At 33.7% G+C, this 22,306-nt stretch overlaps 5 protein-coding genes across 6 annotated transcripts; 4 read left to right on the forward strand and 1 right to left on the reverse strand.

Moving 5' to 3' along the window:
- Positions 1–274: 274 nt before the first annotated feature.
- Positions 275–3,047, forward strand: LOC126673294 (photosystem I assembly factor PSA3, chloroplastic). Its single transcript, XM_050367379.2, has 3 exons — positions 275–671; positions 1,629–1,793; positions 2,430–3,047. The coding sequence occupies exons 1-3, from the start codon at positions 312–314 to the stop codon at positions 2,748–2,750; spliced, it is 846 nt and encodes a 281-aa protein (XP_050223336.1). The 5' UTR covers positions 275–311; the 3' UTR covers positions 2,751–3,047.
- Positions 3,048–4,890: 1,843 nt separating this feature from the next.
- Positions 4,891–8,570, reverse strand: LOC126673291 (formate dehydrogenase, mitochondrial). Its single transcript, XM_050367376.2, has 6 exons — positions 8,388–8,570; positions 7,047–7,218; positions 6,050–6,590; positions 5,718–5,842; positions 5,237–5,349; positions 4,891–5,155 (listed from the first exon to the last, which is right to left on the reverse strand). Exons 1-6 carry the CDS (start codon positions 8,466–8,468, stop codon positions 5,042–5,044), a joined length of 1,146 nt encoding a protein of 381 aa, XP_050223333.1. The 5' UTR covers positions 8,469–8,570; the 3' UTR covers positions 4,891–5,041.
- Positions 8,571–9,774: 1,204 nt separating this feature from the next.
- LOC126673289 (protein farnesyltransferase subunit beta) lies at positions 9,775–15,995 on the forward strand. Of its 2 annotated transcripts, none has more exons than XM_050367373.2 (14): positions 9,775–10,013; positions 10,112–10,198; positions 10,402–10,507; positions 10,917–10,952; positions 11,466–11,548; positions 11,641–11,694; positions 12,017–12,068; positions 12,574–12,638; positions 14,156–14,212; positions 14,317–14,389; positions 14,586–14,672; positions 14,749–14,917; positions 15,283–15,353; positions 15,635–15,995. In XM_050367373.2, exons 1-14 carry the CDS (start codon positions 9,883–9,885, stop codon positions 15,869–15,871), a joined length of 1,308 nt encoding a protein of 435 aa, XP_050223330.1. In that variant the 5' UTR covers positions 9,775–9,882; the 3' UTR covers positions 15,872–15,995. The 2 variants fall into 2 exon arrangements, with proteins under 2 accessions (XP_050223330.1, XP_050223331.1); XM_050367374.2 differs by having other exon boundaries at positions 9,776–10,013; positions 15,286–15,353.
- A 900-nt stretch (positions 15,996–16,895) lies between these two features.
- LOC126673292 (CASP-like protein 4A1) lies at positions 16,896–19,863 on the forward strand. Its single transcript, XM_050367378.2, has 3 exons — positions 16,896–17,689; positions 17,777–17,909; positions 19,506–19,863. The coding sequence occupies exons 1-3, from the start codon at positions 17,133–17,135 to the stop codon at positions 19,698–19,700; spliced, it is 885 nt and encodes a 294-aa protein (XP_050223335.1). The 5' UTR covers positions 16,896–17,132; the 3' UTR covers positions 19,701–19,863.
- A 1,672-nt stretch (positions 19,864–21,535) lies between these two features.
- On the forward strand, positions 21,536–22,306 carry LOC126672280 (uncharacterized). The gene is made up of 2 exons (XM_050366228.1): positions 21,536–21,572; positions 21,924–22,306. Exons 1-2 carry the CDS (start codon positions 21,536–21,538, stop codon positions 22,304–22,306), a joined length of 420 nt encoding a protein of 139 aa, XP_050222185.1.

Below are 22,306 nucleotides of genomic sequence, written 5' to 3' on the forward strand. Positions count from 1 at the left end.
ACACAAGTTTAGAAGGCGCGTTGACCCTTTGTTCATATTTTTTTGTGTGCGAACCAGACCGCGTATGTTATAACACAAAATATTCGTTCTATTTCAGGAGTCTTTTAGTTATTTTTCTGAGTTTTGTGACTACTTATGATTGGATCTATTGAAATCTATTTTCTCCTAAAACATAAACAATTAGAAAAAGAATTTAGAGAACACCATTTTTAGCATACAAGACGAAGCAGGGAATCAAAACCCAGCAAGATAACATATATAAATGTGAGGTTGATATCCAAAAACAGACATTAACTAATTAACTACCAGCCATGGTAGTGGTAACAGCACTACCTCAAACCCTAACTTCCTGCAATTCAATTTCACCAATTCTCAAACATTTCCACCAATTCTACACTAATTACAAAGTACCCACTAATCCAAAGCTGCATAGCTCTAATGGGTACCTGTCAATTTCAGCTTACATGGAGGAACCAAATTCCATTGCCAATTTGGCAAACAAAATAGTTGGTTCACTCCCTGTTGTTGGGCTGTTTGCTAGAATTTTTAGTGATGAGGGTGGTGTTGGTGGGGATACTATTGATTTTGCTGAGTTTAGGAGAAGAGTTGGCAAACAGTGTACTATTAATGAGTCTAGTGCTTTTTATGAGTTCCAAGATAGGAGAGGCAAGGTAATTTGATTTATCTTGCATTGTCTTTGTTTGTTTTAGGCTTAGTTGCTTTAAAAATTCACGAACTTTGACGTGTTTTGCAATTTTAACACGAATTTTTAATTTTGGTAATTTAAATTGAGTAATTTTCCGTAAAAAAATGATGATGTGGCCACCGGAATATACACTGTTCCGGTGTATGGAAAATTGCTCGATGTTTCAAATTGCGGAAATTTGAAAGATGGTGGCCGACATTGTAAAAATTAGAAGTTCGTGTTAAATTTGTAAAAGACGCTAAAGTTCGCGATTTTTAAAGCAATTAAGCCTTTTTTATATGTGTCAATCATGGTTTTGTGAAATTTAATTTATTGGAGAACTATGTTGCACGGAAACTTGCCAAGTCCGGTGTTTGGAGTTCTAGTTTTCATTTTTCGGAAATGCTTATGAAACTTGGGAAAACTTCATGTTATAATCATTTCTTGTACAAGAATCCATTTTGCTGTTTTCTGGTTCAGGCTTAACTTTGAAGGATTTTCTGATTACCTTAAACTAATGAAATTGGTCTTGTTCATGTGAATCATGATTTTGTGAAATTGAATTTAGTGCATAACTTGTAAGAATGTTCTAATCAACCTTAAATTGTTGAAATTGGTCTTGTTAGTGACTACATTTGTTGTTTTTAATCTGTTATTTTTTTTCTTCAGGATGTAGTGTTTACTTGATTATTACCAAGTTAAAAGTGGTGCTGTGTCACATTTTCCTACTATTATATCCCTTTTTAATTTATAAGAACTTTGGACCATATTTGGTTCGCGGAATAGAGTATATGTGGAATACAATTACTACTTTTCATTTAAAATGTGAGCCAAAGCAAAGGATAGCTATTCTATTTATTATCAATTACATACTAAACGTGGCCATAGAATGTTGTGTGTTTTAGCATATTTGATAAGCTATTGAAAATTTGTTTGTGGGTAGGCAGGGGATCCTCTGTATGTTCTACTATGCTGTTGGCTAGCAGCTACTGGTGCTGGTCTCCTCAAATCTGAAGAAATTTTGGAAGGGGTAGCAAGGCTTCGATTATCAGATGATATTGAGTTCGAAGAACAGAATTTTATTCAAGCGATGAACGAGGCAAAAAAGGTTGGCCTATCTTCTTTAATCCTATATTGTTAATATTTCATTCATTTTGGTAAAGTATACTTGATACTGAGATTCCCATGTTACATGCTTAATCAAATAACTAACCTATACAAGCCTTAAGTTATAACTATTAAATATTTAGAAATTAGAATCTCGGAAGCACTTGTCAAAGATTGAACTTCCATGCACGGTACAAATGGCTGTTTGAAATTAGTATTGGTAACTTGTATCTATACGGATGCATGACTTTTACATCAATTGATGCATTATGATCATAAATTACGTGCATGAGTACCCACTTCAAACAGTTTAAACTAACAAGGAGGTAATAGTTGCATTTAGATTGATTAAATTTCGACAATATTTGATTAGAAAATAACTACATAAAAGTACCTAAAATGATCGAATATAGTTGGTTGCAGATTTCATGTGATAGATTAAATTTTATTCTTATCGAGTACTTAGGGTATGAGAAGAGTTTGTGTTATTTGCTACCGATTTTTAAGGAATTTAATTCCGACCAATTTACTGTTATTCACCATTTTCATCTATGCTTGAAAGTGGACATGATTTACTTGTAAGGCATTTTGAGTTGTTATCAAGGAGAGTCTTGCTGACGATGTATTCAAACTTTAGAAACGGGCAAAACTAAATGTTGCGGCCCCTACTATCCCGATGGTGGCACGAGCCCAAAAGGCGCTTGAGGCAATTCACATCTGCTGCTTCGGAAAGGACCTTATAGAAAAGGAAGATGAGAGGTTGTTATTTCAAATGCTGTGTGCTGTTTTCCCATCGGTCGAGCAGCCAGAAATAAAAAGGATGGTAGAAGACAAGGCAAAGAAAGTGGCTGAAGGTACTGATGAAATAAATGTTCCTGAGCCGAGGAACTTGCCAAAAGACGCTGCAAAGATGCAAAGGAAAGACCTAGAATTCCTTCAACAAAATAGAGATACCTAAAATGAAAAACATAATTGGTAATACAGCTGCTGTAACTTCTGGGTGAGTGCCTACCGATGAGTGCCTGGAGTTTTGTTACTTATGTCGCCTTAAATGCCATATCGTATGCTGTACTACTCAGAAAGGGTGTGAAAAGAGGCGTCGTAAACCTCATTACCATTGTCAGGACATGACAAAGGATAATTTTCTCAAAAAGAAGTTCGACAATCGATTCTTTTTCTTTTTGCTTCTTCTCCTGGAGCATTCTTGTTACACTGCTGATATAACTAATAGAATCATCTTTTCGTTTTCTTCTTACTCGAGTTATTTCTATTTGTAAATTAAATGCTAGGTTTGTTCTTTTCCTTTCTGTTTATGAGTTTTATCTGTCTGAGCTAATCATCAAAAGGAATTTCCATTTACTGACCTTTGAAGACAAACTATCAAGCCATTTCTGATTTAGTCCGTTTTATTTATTTAATTTAACAATTAATTATCAACTTTTATCCATTTTACGAACTTCTAGAATCGCTTATCCCATATTACATGCAATGAGAGAAATACATCAGAGGATTGTTATGGTCCCGCAAATAGGATCTCGTCACGGGTCTGTTCGCCGGGAAATCTGCTAGATTTCCTTTGTTTCCTCCTTTCTTCGAGCGACCTATTTCTAATGAACAAGAGACTTTCTCTTTTCAAACTTTAACTGAAATTATTGATTGATTTATTATTCTAAATTCCTTCTCTTTAAATAGAGAAGAATCCTTTCGTGGTTACAATAGGTAATCTAAAAGAGTCCTAATTAGAATACGTATCTAAAAGAATCCTATTCTAATAATAAAACATATACTACTACTAGATAAGAAATAAATTAAACTACTTCCTGAATAAGTCTAAAACTTATATTTATTTACTAATTAAATATTTAATTTAAGCTAAGATATAGGAATATATTATGGCAGCTTACAGCTATCATAACATTACTCCCTTCTTGGACTAAGAGCTTGTCCTCAAGCTCTGATCTAACCAATCAGGTGGTTTCCTCTTCCTCCGGGTCGTATAATAAAAGGTAAAAATGTTTCCTGAAGAGTAAAGTGCATCACATTTAAAACATCGTCCTCTTGCTCTTCGATTTGACATCTCAACTTTCGTCAAAAGCTTAATTGGTGGAGTAACAATCTCACTTCCTATGTTGGGAGCTGATTCAAAATTCTCGCCTTGTGTTTTTTTTTCTTGGCAAGTTGATGAAGATGGGGCTGCCCATGCGATTGGAGATCGCGCTACACTGATGCTTCCATAGTTGAATTGTATTTTTCTTTCACTAGCTCGCGCTAAATTCACAGCCACAACCAGATTTGGGGGATCTTGTATCTTCACATAAATCAAAGGTTTATCTGCTCCATTATCTGAAGGAAATTCCAGCTTGGAGTATTTTGGAACAATTGTTGTTCCACAGTGATTTGCTGGCTGTTCTTCTCCACTTATCTTTTGGATATTGCAACCTGACCCAGCCTCACTAATCTGCCCCTTTTCTTTGACTGAAAATTGTAACTCCAACATCTGTTGTATTGCCTTGACACTCTCGCGTAATTCGCGAATCTCCTGACTCACTCTCTGTTCTAAATCTTTCACTTTGCTTGCTAATTGGTTCTAATCAGCCATGACGACCGGCTCTGATACCAAATTGTTATGGTCCCGCAAATTGGATCTCGTCACGGGTCTGTTCGCCGGGAAATCTGCTAGATTTCCTTTGTTTCCTCCTTTATTCGAGCGACCTATTTCTAATGAACAAGAGACTTTCTCTTTTCAAATTTTAACTGAAATTATTGATTGATTTATTATTTTAAATTCCTTCTCTTTAAATAGAGAAGAATCCTTTCGTGATTACAATAGGTAATCTAAAAGATTCCTAATTAGAATACGTATCTAAAAGAATCCTATTCTAATAATAAAACATATACTACTACTAGATAAGAAATAAATTAAACTACTTTCTAAATAAGTCTAAGACTTATATTTATTTACTAATTAAATATTTAATTTAAGCTAAGATATAGGAATATATTATGGCAGCTTACAGCTATCATAACAAGGATTCACTCGTACAAAAAAAAAATGAAATCCACATAAACGAGCAGCTTTATGGTGCAAGAAGAAAAACTTGACAAAGAAGCACAAACAGCATTTTTATTTCAACAGCAACATTTAACATAGGATACAATATCATAATAGACCGTCACATTACATATATAGCTCATAAGGTTATAGATAGAATATAACCACAGTAAGGTTACATGTGCACTTACAGGCACTCATTGGTATTGACTTGCAAGTTTGCCTTCCCTGACAATGTAATGCTGTAATGGAAATTCTTCTCCCTTAAAGTATCTCTCAAGCATGTCCTTAACTCCCGCAGCGTAACGCAACTGCATCATTTACATTCAGTGTGAATTATAAAAAAAGAAAAAGTTCACTGAAGTCACGGCAATTAAAAAGCAAAAACTTACTTGTGCATCAATGGTGGTTCCAGAAATATGAGGGGTCATTGCTTGATTTGGCATATATCGCCATGGATGGTCCTTTGGAGCTGGCTGCGGATTCCAAACATCCCCACTGTAACCTGCATTACAATTACATATCAAATTAAACGTTTTCTTTTTCAGCCACACAACGTCGAAAATTGGAAACACGAACTGGTTCCCACATTGTTTTTTTTCGAGGGAAGTTTCAATTAGGGTGTGCATTGGGTCCAAACCAAACTGCACCGAATTTATAAATATTTAAAATCTTTCAATCTGAAATACATTAATCGGTCTGGTTGTTTTTCTGGTTCAGTTTATTCCAAACTGAACTGAACCTTTTTTAATTATAAAACCGAACAGAAATATTAATAAAAATTCTAGTATGGAACCAAATCGAGCTAAATTTTTTGATTCCGTTCGGTTATCCTATTTGCTGGCTATGAGATTTGGCTAACTGTTTTGTTACCTGCAATATGTCCACTGGAGCAAGCATCAACAACTGCCTGGGTATCCATGATTGCTCCTCGAGCATTGTTAACAATAAGCACTCCTTTCTTCAACTTTGCTATTCGATCTTTGTTAAACAGTCCCCTTAAACAAAATGGCAAATTATCTGATGAGATTGAAATCATTTGCAAATCTAAAATACCAACATATGCTACACGGTCTAAATATTGTCGAGCTTGAATCTCAATATGATAATCAAGTCGACCAGAGTCGAGCTCGAGTTTGACAGTAATTCGACTCGTCTTGATTACACCACTACTCTAGAATTATATAAGGTGATAAATAATATACCTTGTTTTCTCTGTAAGAGGGGTGTTGATGACAACTATGTCACATTTTGGAAGCATTGCATCAAGATCCTCCTCATATTTTGCCCCAATCTCATTCTCCAACTCGGGATCCATCTTAAGCCGGTCATGATAGAGAAGATTACAATTGAAAGGTTTCAAACGTTGGAGCAAAAGCTTACCAATGCGCCCAGCTCCGACAGTTCCCACTGTCTTATCTTCAAGATCATAGGCTCTATATGCAATACCTGCTACATTCCAATCCCCATTAATAACCTGATGGTATCCAGGTAAGAAATTTCGGACAAGAATAAGAATTCTCATAAGTTCATCTTCAGCAACCGACACAACATTGCTTCCTGTAACTTCTGCAACAGTCAACCCGGCTTCAGCTGCAGCCGTTAAATCTATATGGTCAGAGCCAATTCCAGCTGTAAGAAGCAATTGCAGGTTTTTGGCCTTTTTAATTCTTTCCGCCGTAACATAAGCTGGGTGGAAGGGGGTTGTTATGAGGACATGGAGATCAGATATATGCTTCTCAAGTTCTGCAACAAGAAGTTACGAAAAGCAAGAGAAAAATCAAAACTAGTCTTGCCATTAGTATCTTTGGTACATCTGCTAAAAATACAAACCCATTTCAACCGATAGAAAATCAAGATAAGCATATTGGCACATACACCTACCAATCTCCGACACCACACAAATAAACGACACGACATAAAGTTAAGCGGATTTGAGTTTGATATAAACAGATTTGTGCCATAAATAGGTCAATGAATCCATATCAGATTTATTAAAACAGAATTCAGATATTTTAACCTTAATTCGCATCGAAGTCTAATACATCAATTAACGGCATTACGAAAATCAGTGTTACTTTATTTACATAACAGAGAATAAACTATTTTCTAATGTAGAAGCAATCACACAAGCCATCAAATGCACTTCTTTGACACATATGCATAAAGGGTCACATACATACATAAAAGCTCATCACATACCACAATGAGGTCCTTCTTTATCATCAGTGACAATGTATTGGTGGCCTTGTGATTCGAGCCAGTCGCGAATGCCCAAAGCTCCCTCTGCACATCCCACAAAGTTGGGATTCATTGAAGCATACTCATTTGCCTTGTAGAACACTCCAACTATCTTTTTGCTCTCTGGAGAAGCCTATATCACCACACAAACATATATATGACATCAAACTATCACATATGGCATTAATATACTTATTAAACTTCCATGCTTATGTTTATCTATTTATTACTTTCAAGTTTGCAACTATTGAAAACAATTAGAATACTCAGGAGCTTTCAATCAAAAATAAAAGAAAAAGAATACCCAGGAGCTTATCTAATACACTGCATTACACAATTAATTGCCATAATTTTGTTATGTTTCAGCAAATGATGGTATAAGCGTTACGCAATCTGCTAGGTCATGGGTTCTATTCGGTTCACAAACCCCAACAAAAAAAATTCATTATAAAAGAATTTCACATAGAAAATCAATTGTAAAAATTAACAATTCCTTCACTTTTTACAATAAAGAATTAAAAAAATTGAGTTCTTGCTTATCTAATCTCAAACTTGTCATGACCAAAAAGTACATTTCAGTGGTTGACAAAAGTTTTGGCATGTTTAATAAAGTTCAGATAATCCTAAATTATGTAACCGATATAAAAATCACAAATTATCTAATAATCGAGGACTCTCTCGTCACCGTTGGATGAGTGAGTGGGGACCACAAACAATAAAACATGATACCCGTCCGTTTCTCACGTGAAGGTGTCGCTCTATCCACCCACTTATTACTACACTGTTCATCAAATATTAAAATCAATTTAATTTAACACTCCATCCACACCGTTTAAATTGTGAGAAAAATAACAATGATCACAAAATAACAAATAGAATCTGTGATCTGCGAATCAGAAAGTATGTTATCTGTTATATGTTAGATCATTAGATTTTATTTTTAAATTATTTCGAATTTTTTAAAATGTAACTATTTCATATTCGATTTAATGAATTAAAAAAACAGTGATCAACAAGTTATCAAGATGAATCAATGATCAGCAGAGATGATTACACATGATCGAGGTGGACGCGCACAAAAAAATGGAATACTCAACACCGACATGGCGAAACTGTGTTATTTTTGTAAAAAAAGTAAGAAATACGAAATTTCATGTTCGAAATGTTTTTGACATAAAACACGTTGATTGAATGAATTTTCCGTGTTAACTGAAAAGAAAGTGATTTTCGGTAGTTTAAACGAGACTCGTTAATTGAATGAAGTATCCGTGTTAGCCGTAAGAAAGCGATTTGGTAGCTTACATGGAGGTGTCGGAAGAAAGTTGAAGAAGAAGAAGCAGCAAGAGCTCGAATTGCGGAGGTAGAAGCTCTCTTCATCGCCATTGTTTGAGTAAATTAAGAAGAAGATGAAGCATACAGAGGCGTTATTTTTCAAGAAAGGAAGTGAAATTTGGAGCTGCTTTGCTTTGTTTTTTATGTGTACTAATTCTCTATGACAAGACCTTATTTTATACTGGATTCAATGACGTGGCCAACTTCTCTTCGCCTTCTATTTTCTGAACTCGTTATTTTTTAATTAAAGTATTGGATATACATTAGCTTAATTGTATTTGACAAGTTTGTAAAATATCTCAGTATTAAAAGTAATTAGTAGGTATTATATAATTATCAAAATATTAATTATAAATAAAAAAATTTGAAATATATTTTATAGGGCTGGAATTTCGTCTAATTCATTTTAACTTGAGGGTTAATGAATATACATTTAAAGCTGAGCATCAGTTTGGTTCGGTCGGTTTGTTTTGGAATTTTTCAAAACCAATCAACCGGAATTTGAAAAATTTCCAAATCGTACTGAACCAAAAATTTTGGTTCGGTACAGTTTAGTTTGATTAAAATGGAATTTAATTATTTTTTTATTTTTTTATTAAAATTAATTTAAAAATTAAAATTTAACATACTTCTACATATGTAGTATAAAAATTATTAATTCATATATCAAACAATCATTAAGAAATAAAGACAAAAAATATATATAAATATGTATGTATAAGTATTTTATTCTCTAAAAAGTTATATATTTTATATTAAAACTCGGTTCATTCAGTTTATTTGGTTTTTCAATTTTCAAAACACTCAAATCAAACTGAACACCCAACACCAAATTTTACCTAAAATAGAAATCGAACCAACCATTTTCACCGAATAAATGAAGCAATTCATTTTGATTCAATTTTTCGATCTGGTTCGGTCCTTACTCACCCCTATATACACTATTCATTACCAAATGAACGGTAAAAAAAAACACTATTTTAACAATGTAAAAATTTAGCTTTAGAATAGGTATAATTACTCAAAAATATCGTATTTTTTTTGCAATTTTTTGGTTATAACTACATCTTTTAAAATCTTCAATTTTTACTATTTTTTAATTTTCACTTTCAATTGTAGCTAATGATTTAAATTGGAGTGGAAAAAAATTTCAAATAAAATTTCTCATATATTTTATATTTAAAATTTATTAAAATAAAAATGTAAATTTAAATAATATGAATTAACAAATTTGAATTTTTTTTTCAATTAGATAATTGGTTTTAACTGAAAGTGAAAAATTAAAAATAAGCTAAAATTGAAGATCTTTCATTTTTGAGTCATTAAGCCTCAACACTCCACATTATTAGTGTAGTTTTAACTTTAATGACTCAAAAATGAAAGATCTTCAATTTTAGCTTATTTTTAATTTTTGAGTCATTAAGACTCAAGTAGTTTGTTTTGAACAAAATTATTACCAGAAGACATGGACTCGGTGGAATCGTCGAGTCGACCTCGAGCGACAGTGAGTCAGCATGAGCAATGGACTGTCCAATCTCGTGTGTTCCAAATCTATGATCTCTTTGCTAATATTCCTCACAAGGCTCAAACCCTAATGTAATAGTAACTTTTAATAATTAAATTTACAATTTTTTTTTTCTTTGTTATGCAGTTTGAAGTTAATTTTATGGCATTTTTATTTCAATTTGTTATAGGTTAGAGCTTCAGCGTGACAAGCATATGGAGTACTTAACTAATGGACTCCATCAATTAGGTTCTTCATTTGTTGTGTTGGATGCTAAGTAAGTCTCTTTATTTCTGCAATTTGTTTTGCAAATTTATCATGCAGAATAGGTTTAATTGAATTTATGCAAATATTTTTGTTCGAAATAAGGCGAATCACAGATTCAATATGAAAATTCTGCTGATTATAGCCAATAGTTCTAGCAAGTAGGCTTACTATCACTTTATGGGTTCAGTATTAAGTTTTAATTGCTCGGTGCAGTCGACCTTGGCTTTGCTACTGGATCTTTCACTCAATTGCTTTATTGGGAGAGTCTGTTGATTACGAGCTTGAATATAATGCAATCGATTTTCTTAACCGTTGCCAGGTATTGAGTTTTAATTGATTATATTTAGAGTTTGCATTAGTTAATACTACCATTAAAAACTCAAGTTCAAGTGTTGCCAATATTAAGTTGCACTAAACATTTTCATAATAATTATAATAGCATATATGTATCTTTGCGTTGGTTCAGAAAAAAAATGTTTCTTTCTAGATGTTTGCATTGCCATACTCTATACTATGGGCTTGTGAAAACAATGCAAAATCGCCTTTTGTTTTGCATCTTTGAACTTCAAGCTTACTTTTAGGATTTGAACATTTATTTATATATCAGCTGACATAGTCTAATTAATTTCTCTACTATCTTTTTTATTTATTTATTTATTGTGCAGAGTGTTGTGGCTTAATTGAGCTAATAAATTCTTTTTGTTATGATTTGTGTTTGTTGCTGACAGGATCCTAATGGCGGATACTGTGGTGGACCTGGACAGGCAAGTGGCTCGCATCTTATTATGTTTTTGGATATTTTCTTTATATTGTAATAGTTAAATGTATACTGTAGTTAGATAACTTGAACCATGAATGTGCTACCTTCTCTGCTCTCGTCTGTTTTCTCGTTCCAAATTGTGACTAGTAGTAATATGAAATGTGACTAACATAGTACGAAAGACCATGTAGCCTATGGAATTTCATACATAGCTATTTCCATTATAACTTTCATCAACATTGTCCATGTGTTTTTCTGAAAATTATGGGCAAGCTTTAATCCTGTCAGGCTGCTTTCGGACTGTCATAGACAATATTCTCTCTTGATGCAATTTTACTAAATGTATCTTAGTAGCCTTCTTGAATTTTCATTGGTCTACCAGTAATTGTTTCTTATATCAGAAAGTTCTTTAGGATCACTTCTCATTCTATTTTCCTTTTGAAATTGATCGTTATTTCCATTAAAAAAAAAAATCTGCTGTCCTGTCAGGATTAACATCTAAGTGTTTCTGTCTCAGTTGCCTCATCTTGCAACTACTTATGCTGCAGTTAACTCTCTTGTTACTTTGGGGGGACAGAGAGCATTATCATCTATCAATAGGTGGTCAGTTTTTTAAGCTTCCAAGTAATTTGTTCAGTTTTCTTAGTAATATGATTTATACTTTTCAAAATTGATTTTATTGTTTATTTCAGAGGTAAGCTGTACGCGTTTTTAAGGCGAATGAAAGATTCAAGCGGGGCATTCAGGTATACTTTACCTTTCTGCAGTTTCAACTGCCTTTGCATCTACTATGTACAAACTTGCATGCATGCCTGAGGCATCCTACTTATGTGTAAAACCAGGGAAATTTGATATGATTAAACTGTGAATCCATTATAGATTGATGTCCTTTTCCATACTCCACTATCTTTGTTTGTGTTAATCTCAAAAGCTGTTATTTACAGATCTCACAGTTTACATTTTTCTTCATATGAATATTTTCTTTTGATGATTTGTGTAACTTTCTGTCAAATGAATTGGGAATATTTGTTTATGGTAAACCTAAATCCGCCCTTCTTTTAATCACAGGATGCATGATGCTGGGGAAATCGATGTGCGGGCTTGCTACACAGCTATTTCAGTAAGTCAATTTTCTCTAACTATGTTCATAGGAATGCATCATGCACATATGCTGTAAATTGTTGGTCATAAGTAAGAGTAATGCCCTTGATTCCTTTATCTCTAACATTTTGTACTGTAGGCTGATTCTTGAAATCTGTTATACTATTTAAAGTACTTTAGTTAATATTGAAGGTAGCATTTGGTTTATTTGCATTACTCGAAAAAGGGCTATCCATAATGCAATCTGTTTATCTGAGATGTCTAAGAACTTTATGATTCTCCTCTATTCTTCAGTTTGCTTTGCTGATCTTCTAATGCTTTGCATAAGTTGCCTGCTTGAAAGTGTTGTATTTGTGCCGTAGCTAGAGTAGACACTAGGCATGAATAAATTTTATGAAAGTTCATTAGTTTCGCTTTTAAGCCCTCTCTATATCTCTCTCTTTCTCTCTGTTTTTTCAGTTTTATTTTATTTTGTCTTCTGCACTCTGCTTAAAATTTTGCATTATGCAAAATTTTCCAACCAGGTTGCGAGTATCCTCAACATTTTGGATGATGAGCTGATTAAGGATGTTGGTAATTACATTTTAAGGTTGGTCTCTCCGTCTCTGTATTTATTGTGGAAGCATTCGTATTTCATTTGTGTTCTTTTTATTTTACACTTGTTTAGTTTATCTTCTTGGGCCTGCGTCATATTTTGTCACAATGAGAGATTTTTGGGCCAGAGTTAATGTGTAGATTAAATTTTTTAGATGCACAAAAGCGCCATGGTCACAAACTGTAATAGTATTAAATGTTTGTAATCTAAACACTCCAACATGCATGTTCAAACTTGATTATGGAGTCTTTTCCGTATACTGATGGTAGCATAAAACCTGACATCCAAATGTCTGATTTGAAGTTACATTGTTATTATTGTGAAAGGAATAAGAGAAGAAAAATTGTTTTTGCTTCTATAGTATGTGCTTATTTCCATTGGTTTTCTCAATACTGCTTTTGTTGCTCCTATAGTGTCTTAAAGAGCGTTACTGTTACTATGTTGTTTTTTCTTATCATGCATCTTGCCCTTTGTTTTCTATGGTAAAGCTACTGTCCAATTTGGTCATCAAGTTGTTTTGTCTCATTGTGAAAAAAGAAAAGAATCTTACTCAGCCTCTCGGTTTTGGGTTTGCTTTTGATTCTCGTGTGCTCTTTGCTGCAAAATTGGTGGCTCTTCTTTTTCTTTAGAAGCAGAAAGTATTGAATGGGTTGGTCATAGCTCCCAAGGATATTTTTTTGGAACATTTAGCTTGGTCCTGCTGAGGAAAAAATTAATTGAAAGGTTCATCTTGTGTTTCCATGAATTTGAGTGATTCATATGCTTATGGGCTGCTTAAATTCACTAGAATGCTTGTGGACAATGTTCAGTCATCTCATCCTCCACCTCAGTGGCAGTTAGGGAAGGGCTGAACTTTGGACGATGTTTATTGTTTTGTTATCATTGAGATTTGATTACATTAGCTTTCAAAATGTCAACATTCGAAACTACCTGCAACTCTTTGCCATGATTGTTGGTCACTATCCAGAAAACTATAAATTATCTGGCATGCTGCTGTGTTGACCAGCTTTAACAATATTAGCTTTATTGGACTGTTGAAAGATCAACACACAAGGGAAGATACCACACAAAAAGATAAGATTATAAATAAATAGAATTAGTAAAGTACTGCTTCAAACAAAATTGGCCGTGGATAGATAGTTCATGAGGAACATGTCACTTTGCCATAGCTCTGGTTAAGTGACATGCAGATGCTTGAAATATTTGTGAGGCAACCTTCTTTGTACTTGACCGGAAGAGACATGTTAAATAATTCTTTGAGTTATTTTTTTGGGATCAACAAGTGACAATGGCTTATGCAATAAGTTCTGCACTTGGTATAATATAGTCAGACATGCATTTTTAAAGGTAGTTTGTATTTTTATGAGTTACTATATTCTGTAGGTATTCTTATCAGTAAAATGATGCATTTTACCTTGGTATGTGTTGCCTTTTATTTGGCAAGCTGTTAGGAGTTGCCTGTTTCATATGTTGGCAACTAAAAATTTCCATGTCTGATAATCACATTGCAGCTGCCAAACTTATGAAGGCGGCATTGCAGGAGAACCTGGTTCTGAAGCTCATGGTGGGTAAGTTTCTCTAGTTTTCTTTTCCCATAACCATGTGGACTTCAATGAAGGATTGTGTTCCTTTTCTGATGCAAAGCCTTAAGTACTTGATTTTTGGTCATCAGATACACCTTTTGTGGATTGGCTACCATGATTTTGATCGATGAGGTCAACCGTTTGGACTTGTCCAATTTACTTGTAAGGAAAATATTTTTACTTGTCTAATCACTTACAAATTAAATGTTCTCTTGCTTTCACTTATTGAATATAACCTAAGATCTGATTTTCTTTTTTTTCACTGTGATGATTTCATAAGTTGGAATATTATTTTTTTTGCTGTAATTATTCCATGAATGTCTCATACGGGAACTTTGATTGTTGGATTTTGTATTAGAATTGGGTAGTATTTCGACAAGGAGTAGAGTGTGGATTTCAGGGGAGAACAAACAAATTGGTTGATGGTTGTTACTCCTTCTGGCAGGTGATATTATTTCCTATATACTGGTAGTTGCTGTTCTTCTTATTTATGATATTTGATAAGAAATGGATTTGATCAGGGAGGAGTATTTGCACTATTACAAAGATACCATTTAATTGATGGTGAACACGCAGTGAATTCTGATAAGGAAGCGGTACATAGTGCTATTGAGAGCAATTCTGAATCTGAAGAAGGCACAGATGAAGATTCATCTGATGTCGATGTAACTTGCCATTTTAAGCAGGGAGGTAAGTTGATTTTGAAAGGGTTAGGGTATTGTTCCCATTTTCATCTAATATGAGATTTTGATGGGGTTTCGCTTCGAAGGGAACTAAATAATTTTTTTCAAAACCAAACTGAAATGTTTTTGTTTGGTTTGTATCAAAAGTGAACTGAATTTTTTTACCTTCAGAAACTAAAATCAAAGCTAAAATCAAATCTTTTTGTAATGTCAAACTGAACCGAATTATTGGTTCAGTTTGGTTATTTGATTATGTTCAATTTTTGCACACCCATAGACATTGCTGTTGATCATTTCTGCTCTTTTGTAATATGGCTACAACCACAATACATCAAAGGGTCTGTTTTTACATTTTTTGTGGCTTCTTTTCAGCAGGTCACAAAGAGACGGTACCTCTTTTTCATAGCTCGGCCTTGCAGCAATACATCATTCTATGCTCACAGGTATAATTAGAAAGTTACTTCTGTATCCAAAAACGAAAGATCTTTCTTATTAAACTTGCTTTGTTTGCTTGATCACTTATTACTTTAGAGTTTGTTTTGGAATAGCCCATAGTTTTAATTTGATTGCACGGAATGACGGAAATAAACTTTAATGAGCAAAAAAGAAAAAAATGTTCTTAACTGAGAAAAAAAAAGTAATATGTTTTTATTCAGATTTGTTTTTGCTTGTAATATATAAAATATGCCGACATTTTCAATGTCTTGGTGCTTAATGCATGCAGGAACAAGATGGCGGATTTAGAGACAAGCCTGGGAAGGGGAGGGATTTCTATCACACATGTTATTGTCTAAGTGGTCTCTCGGTAAGTCAATATAGCTGGTCTAGGGACGAGAACTCTCCGCCTCCACCAAGGGCGGTTTTGGGTCCTTACTCCAATCTGTTGGAACCCACCCATCCTATATACAATGTGGTTATACAACAGTACGAGGAAGCGCATGAATTCTTTTCTCAGTCGTAGCACATTAGTAAAGTTAGTGTAATGCCTTCTGATAACACTGAAATTTCATCTGTCAAAAACTATAGAATATAGCTAACGGAGTACTGTTGTATTTGATTTGTATAATGCATACTCCTTGTTGCCATTTTCCTATGCTTCTTTATCAATTTTAGTGGAGACTGATGAATGGTATGTGAAAATGAAATTTTTTCTGTTCGTATCTGGCAAGTGAACATGGGCAGAGTATTGTCAAATGGCTAGCCCTAGCTGCCTGCAGAAAAGTTGTGACCTTGCTGAAACTTTCCATTATGAAAAACCTAATTTAGAGCTCAATTAGAAGTGTTTCTCCAATGTTGAACTGATTACAGTCAGGGTGTAAGCGAGTTAGGCTGATTTAGGTTGTTTGTGAGTTTTTGAAAAAATTTAAGCTTGGCTCAAAAGTTTAAAGCTCGAGCTGCTTAAGTTTTATCTCGAGTTAGCTCGAGTATGGATTAAAGAAGCTCCTAAAAGCCTAAACGGGTCTCTGACACATAGCATAATGATATTTTTATTATTAAATTAGTTTTTTAATATCTATAAATGTAGAAGTATATTATATTAATTGGTTTAATTATACTCAAGTATGATGATTTGTTAATAATTAATTTTATTTTATTGAATTCGAATATGGCTTGAGTAGTTGAGATAGTTCAGATATTGTTCGAACTTGCCCACTTGAGTTCAAATTAGGGTTCAAACTTCAAACTTATATAACACATTTAAACCCATTTCGAATTTGACCTAATTCGGGCTTTTAGGCCTATTGACACTCTTAATTTTTTATTTTATTTTTAGCTTTTTGCATCATATTTTATTATAATTAATTGATTGATTTAAAAACTATATATATTTTTTCAACTTTTTAAATGTATATCCAAAATAGTACATTGTATTATATAATAAAATTTGAATCAAAGTATCTTCTATTAATTAAAATTAATAAATGAAAAAAAAATTATTTAAAAAAACGTCAACTTCTTTACCAACACAACACCACAAATAGTTCGAAAAATCTCTTGAACACTGAAAAATGCCACTTTTTCCTGGCGTCTAGCTTCAATAATTCTCCATTTTCGTCGACTAAAAGAATAGAATTCTCCATTTTCAATCAAATAAAATAAAAAATTTCAAGAAAAAACCCCTCTTCAATCTTCAACATTTCATCTCTTCCTCCAAGATTTTTCCCTCCTTTTATAAACTAAAAATTTAAACCACTGAACTGAACCCAAATCAGACACCAACCATGAAAAACGACCAGCAAAAACACATAAATAATCAAGAAAATGACCTTACACAGCAACCCCAACGCATTCAAGAACAAGAAAATGACCCCCAACAACACATTCAAGAACCACAAAATACCCACAAACAAGAATTACATGAAAATCAAGAACAGCAGCATAATCACACCATAACCATGAGCTCTACTTCTTCTCACGGCTATGTATTCTCTCCACCTGAAGCACTTAACCACTCAACAACTTATCAATCGCCTCCACCAGATCACTCTTATGTTTACTCCCCTTCTTCGCCGGATAATATCAAATCAGCCAAGCCACCATCACCGCCGCCGCCGCCATCTATACCCGCTTCCAAACCCGGGTCTAAAAATCAAGACCCAGAAGCGGGAATCAAGAAAAGATCAGTTCTTGGGAGAAATAATGAGGCTTTAAAGAGAAAAACATTACTGGGTTGTAGAATTCTTGGGTTCATTTGTTGTTTGGTTTCTTTTTCTGTTATGGCTGCTGATAAGAATCAAGGTTGGGCTATTGACTCATTCTATCAATACAAAGAGTTTAGGTTTGTTTCTTTATTGTTTCATTTGTTTAAAATCTTGAATTTTTTCTATTAGTGTTGGGTTTGATTCTTGATTTTATGTGGTTGCAGGTATTGTTTGTCGGTGAATGTTATTTGTTTTGTCTACTCAGGTCTGCAAGCATGTAGTCTTGCCTTTTCTCTGGTCACCGGAAGATTTATTCCGGCTAACTTCCGGTGTTTAGTCGATTTCACTCTCGATCAGGCAAGTCTTCATTTTCGTTTCGACTTAAGTCACAATTTGCCCCCTTAACTTTTAAGCGATGGACAATTCGTATAAAAATTTAGTCCTAAATTTTTGGCTTTAATTAATCAGTTTATTTCAGTTTTACGTCTGATTTGGTTCGTGTTGCTCATCTTTGATAATAATTATTATGTGAAAAATGAGTCAAATCGATTAAAAAAAAAAACTAAATGTATGATTAAAGTGGCAATTTGATCAATCAACTTTGAAACGATGGTCATAAATGCATATATGGTCAATCTATTTGTAAACTTTGGCTTTAATTAATCAATTTATCCTATTTTTATATCTATTTGGTTCATGTTGCTCACCTCGGATAATACTAGTTATTAGTATGTTAAAATGAGTTAAATTGATTAAAAAAAAACTCAATTTATAGAAGTCTTTTTCTTTGTGTCACTGATTCACTAATTGATCTACCTAACCATAGGGACCACAAATTATACTATTAGGGGCCATGGATGGTGGATTAGCCTCTATTAGCTCATGTCATGTTTTCTAATCAAATTTAGGTGTTCTGTTTTGTGGGTCATTGCTGCATATTGATTGAGTTGCTTAGGTTAGAATTTGCTATTGGGGCCAACTATGTGTTGTGTTATCATGGATGGTGGACTATTTTTGCAACTTTTCATCTACTTTTTCCCAGAATGATGCTTCCTTTTACTTTCTGGATTTCTACTATGAGTGGCTAGTATTGATATTGTGAGTTGGGCCTTTTTGCTAGTGAGTGTTAGTATATTGCACGGAAACGTATCGAGATATACATTTCGGCAACTTTTTTTGTTTCGGATATACTTCTAGAACCTTAAAATTATATATTTAAAAGTTTAAAGTCCAAAATGTTTTTGGTTTAAAAGAGTCATGTATCGGATTCCATAAAGACTTTTAAAACTCTAAAACTATATTTTTAAAACTCCAAAACTTTTCCAATTTAAAAGATTCTTGTATGCATATTCGTTTCCGGTAAGACTTCTAAACCCCCAAAACTTTATATTTAAAACTCCGTAACATTTCCATTTTCAAGGTTTCCTATTTCAACATTTATGTTTACTGTATCACTATCATTGTCACTAGTTTGAGGCGATAAGTTGCGTAATGTGCAAGCAATGTTGATGCAACTAAAGTAAAGTGAGGAATAAAGTTATCTTTTACTGATTCACTATAATGCCTGGATTACAGCATAAAATATGTACTAAAATGAATTAGTACCAAAACTCTAGAGCATTTTAATATCTGCATTTTAAGGTGTGATATGCTACGTAGTACAGAAACAAAAACGCTGAAACGGAAAACGGAGAAACTGTTCTTTTTATAAAAATAGAGTGTAAGTAGTTTCTGAGTTTGAGAAGCCTTTCTAAAAATGCGAACGAAATGCCAAAACATAAGATTCAGTAAATATCCGTGCAAAATAGGATAAGATGCTTAAAAGCCTTCCCTCTTAAATTTTGCAATTTGACGATGGAGCGGCCAGAGAGGGTGTGTTCGAGAATGCTTATTTTTTTTTACAGTTTTTCTTTGTTATCCAATCACATAATGTGGAATAATTTGATGTTGCAGGTATTGACATATCTTCTCCTATCGGCCTCTTCATCGGCTGCTTTCCGAGTTGAAGACTGGGAATCCAACTGGGGTAAAGACAAGTTTCCATCAATGGCAAAATCATCTGTGATATTGTCATTCCTAGCATTCGTGGCCTTCGCGTTATGCTCTCTTCTATCTGCTCAATTCAATTTCACACCAATTGCTACTTAGTTTATAATAGATTGCTACAAAGCAATTCTGTCTTAGAAGCAAAGGAAACATTTTAAAGTATGTACAGAAACAATTCTGTAACTAAACAATGATTGATGCTATTCAATCATGGTAAAGAGGAGTGATTCTGCTAAGAAATAGAAATTATAGTTTATCACAGCAAGCATGAATGCTTGATGGCAACTCTGCCCTAATTCAGCAAGTAAGACATTAAATAATGATCATGAGATTAACCAACTTCTAAGGCTAGTGAATAATTAATGAAAGAGAGAATTATGAAAAGTCAAGGTTAAAATAACTAAATCTCCTTACATTTTCAAAAGTATAAATTTTTTCCTATAACGTTTGATCAAACTAAATAAGAGCATTTTTGAATAATTTTTTAAAAATTTTCAAATTCTTTAATTTAAATTTTTTAACAACAAATTAAAGGTCCAATTAGGGGTGAGCAAAAACCGAACCAAACCGGAAAACCGGACCAAACCGAACCGAAATTCAGTGTGGTTCTCGGTTGTTTGGTCATTTCGGATTGGTTTGGTTTTAAAAGAGGGGAAGTTTGGATTTCGGTTAATGATTTGGTTTGAGGGTTTCAAAAACCGAACCGATCGAATAACCGATCCAACCGAATTTCCCTAAACTACGTCGTTTTACTCCCCCCCATTCTCCCCTAAAACGGCAGCGCATGGGTCAGCATATATAAACTACCCTTCAAAAATTTCTAACCCTAATACTCTCTGATTCCCTCATTTGCTGCGCAGCCCTCTCTCTCACTCAAACTTGCTCTCTCTCTCTAAAACTCTCTCAAGTTCCCCTGAAAACCCTAACCCTAAATCTCAAATTATCTCTTATTCTCTTAGTTTCTCACCGATTGAAACTTAGGTCTTACACAATACAATCTTCGTTTAGTCCTAATCTATATTCATCAACTATTTTGTGATTTGAATCGAAGGAAATGAAGGATTTGAACCTTCGATTCGATTAATCTGATAATCTCTTAAAGTCTCAGTATCTCACTGAGTTTATCAATGATTACGTGAGTATATCTTCGATTATCCTCTGTTTTAGAGGTTTAATTTCAATTTTTAATTTTTAGGGTTTTGATTTCTGCCCTATTTGATAATCGTTTTTTCCTTTTTCATGTTCAAAACGTGGGATTTATCGATTTGCATGCGATTATCAGATAAATAATACATATCCCTTTTTCATTTTATTCTTGTTCTTACTGTTTGTTATGATTTCTTCGTTATACTGTAACTGATTGGTGTATTTCTTTCTTCCATCCATGTCCTAAACTGGGGATTTCTGAAAACTCTTTTGGCTTTCGGCTTTGGCTTTGATTTTACAAGAACAGGTAATTACATTTTAGAGTTTTAATTTTTAATCTTGTTGTTATGTTTTATGTTCTTACTATCTGAATGTAAACTGATAAATTATTTCTGTTGTTTTGTCTTCATAGCATGTTTCTGGACAATTTAAAAGATTCACTCACTTAGTGAATGAGTGAATCTTTTGTGGTGGAAGCCCCTGGAGTCTGGACCCTTGAATCACTCACTAAGTGAATGAGTGATCCAATCTGAGACTGAGACTTAACTGATCCAAAATTTATAACCTAATTTGCTTACATGCTGTGTGGTTTTCATCTGCGAGTATGTTCTTCATTTGTTCTTTTTATTTAAGGCAAATTGGTTGGTTTGGTTTGTATATGCATGTTGGATTGGTTATTATGGATTGATTTGGTGAAATGTTTTGTAATCTGAATTTGAATATGTTGGTTTGTATGCTTGGTTTGGGAGCTTTTTTTATGCATTTTGTTGCCTGTTTCTTGATGCCTATCTATGGATGAAATGGCAATCTTTGGTGCTATGCCTCACTGTAAATGATTATTTGATGAATCAAATGGTAAAAACCTAAAACTATAAAGTGGTTTGGAAGCTATTTAGCATGTTGTTGCCTGTTTCTTGATGCCTCTGTATAGATTAAATGCCAATGTATGGTTATGTGCCTCACTGTAAATGATTATTTGATGAATCAAATGCTAAAAACTTGAAACTTTAAAGTGGTTTCAAAGCTATTTGTTTGCACTCTAATTGTGTAACTGATTTATTGATTAAATGTCATCCTTTGCCCACACAGATGTTGAACCTTGACCAACAATAAGTTGCTGGTGTTGGTGTTGAGGGGGTTGTTGGCTCAAATCCTGAGTTACCCCCTTCAACTCAACAGCAGCAACTTGTTGCTGCTGGTTTGCTGCTGGTGAGGGCTCATCTGAGCCTTCTCAGCAGCAACAAGAAGTTGTTGATGCTGATGCTACTGGAGCTAAACCAGTCGATAAAAAACGTAAGCAAGTTAATGCTAGATCTAAAGTTTGGGATCATTTTGAGCGCATAGTTGATGAAAATGGAAAATTGATTTTGTCTAAATGTTTGTATTGTGCAAAGACTTATAACTCTGATACTAAAATTAATGGGACTTCTACCCTTAGATTCCATATTCTTTCATGTCTTAAGAACCATCATAGTAAAGATACTAGACAGGCCTTTTTAACTCTACAACCGGTTGCTGCATGTCCTGCTGAAAATGAGGGAAAGGGACAATTGGGGACTTAG

Source organism: Mercurialis annua, linkage group LG3, assembly GCF_937616625.2.
Source record: "Mercurialis annua linkage group LG3, ddMerAnnu1.2, whole genome shotgun sequence".
NCBI lineage: Eukaryota > Viridiplantae > Streptophyta > Magnoliopsida > Malpighiales > Euphorbiaceae > Mercurialis > Mercurialis annua.

Excerpts from the sequence above, each read along its gene's own strand:
- LOC126673294 (XM_050367379.2), top strand. The coding sequence starts at position 312 with ATGGTAGTGGTAACAGCACTACCTCAAACCCTAACTTCCTGCAATTCA. Across the intron at positions 672-1,628 it reads TCCAAGATAGGAGAGGCAAG|GCAGGGGATCCTCTGTATGT; the intron begins GTAATTTGATTT and ends GTTTGTGGGTAG. Across the intron at positions 1,794-2,429 it reads CGATGAACGAGGCAAAAAAG|AAACGGGCAAAACTAAATGT; the intron begins GTTGGCCTATCT and ends TTCAAACTTTAG.
- LOC126673291 (XM_050367376.2), bottom strand. The coding sequence starts at position 8,468 with ATGGCGATGAAGAGAGCTTCTACCTCCGCAATTCGAGCTCTTGCTGCT. Across the intron at positions 6,591-7,046 it reads TAAAGAAGGACCTCATTGTG|AACTTGAGAAGCATATATCT; the intron begins GTATGTGATGAG and ends TTCTTGTTGCAG. Across the intron at positions 5,843-6,049 it reads CCTCTTACAGAGAAAACAAG|GGGACTGTTTAACAAAGATC; the intron begins GTATATTATTTA and ends ATTTTGTTTAAG.
- LOC126673289 (XM_050367373.2), top strand. The coding sequence starts at position 9,883 with ATGGACTCGGTGGAATCGTCGAGTCGACCTCGAGCGACAGTGAGTCAG. Across the intron at positions 10,014-10,111 it reads CACAAGGCTCAAACCCTAAT|GTTAGAGCTTCAGCGTGACA; the intron begins GTAATAGTAACT and ends AATTTGTTATAG. Across the intron at positions 15,354-15,634 it reads ACATCATTCTATGCTCACAG|GAACAAGATGGCGGATTTAG; the intron begins GTATAATTAGAA and ends TAATGCATGCAG.
- LOC126673292 (XM_050367378.2), top strand. The coding sequence starts at position 17,133 with ATGAAAAACGACCAGCAAAAACACATAAATAATCAAGAAAATGACCTT. Across the intron at positions 17,690-17,776 it reads TATCAATACAAAGAGTTTAG|GTATTGTTTGTCGGTGAATG; the intron begins GTTTGTTTCTTT and ends ATGTGGTTGCAG. Across the intron at positions 17,910-19,505 it reads TCGATTTCACTCTCGATCAG|GTATTGACATATCTTCTCCT; the intron begins GCAAGTCTTCAT and ends TTGATGTTGCAG.
- LOC126672280 (XM_050366228.1), top strand. The coding sequence starts at position 21,536 with ATGGATGAAATGGCAATCTTTGGTGCTATGCCTCACT. Across the intron at positions 21,573-21,923 it reads CTTTGGTGCTATGCCTCACT|CAGCAACTTGTTGCTGCTGG; the intron begins GTAAATGATTAT and ends TCAACTCAACAG.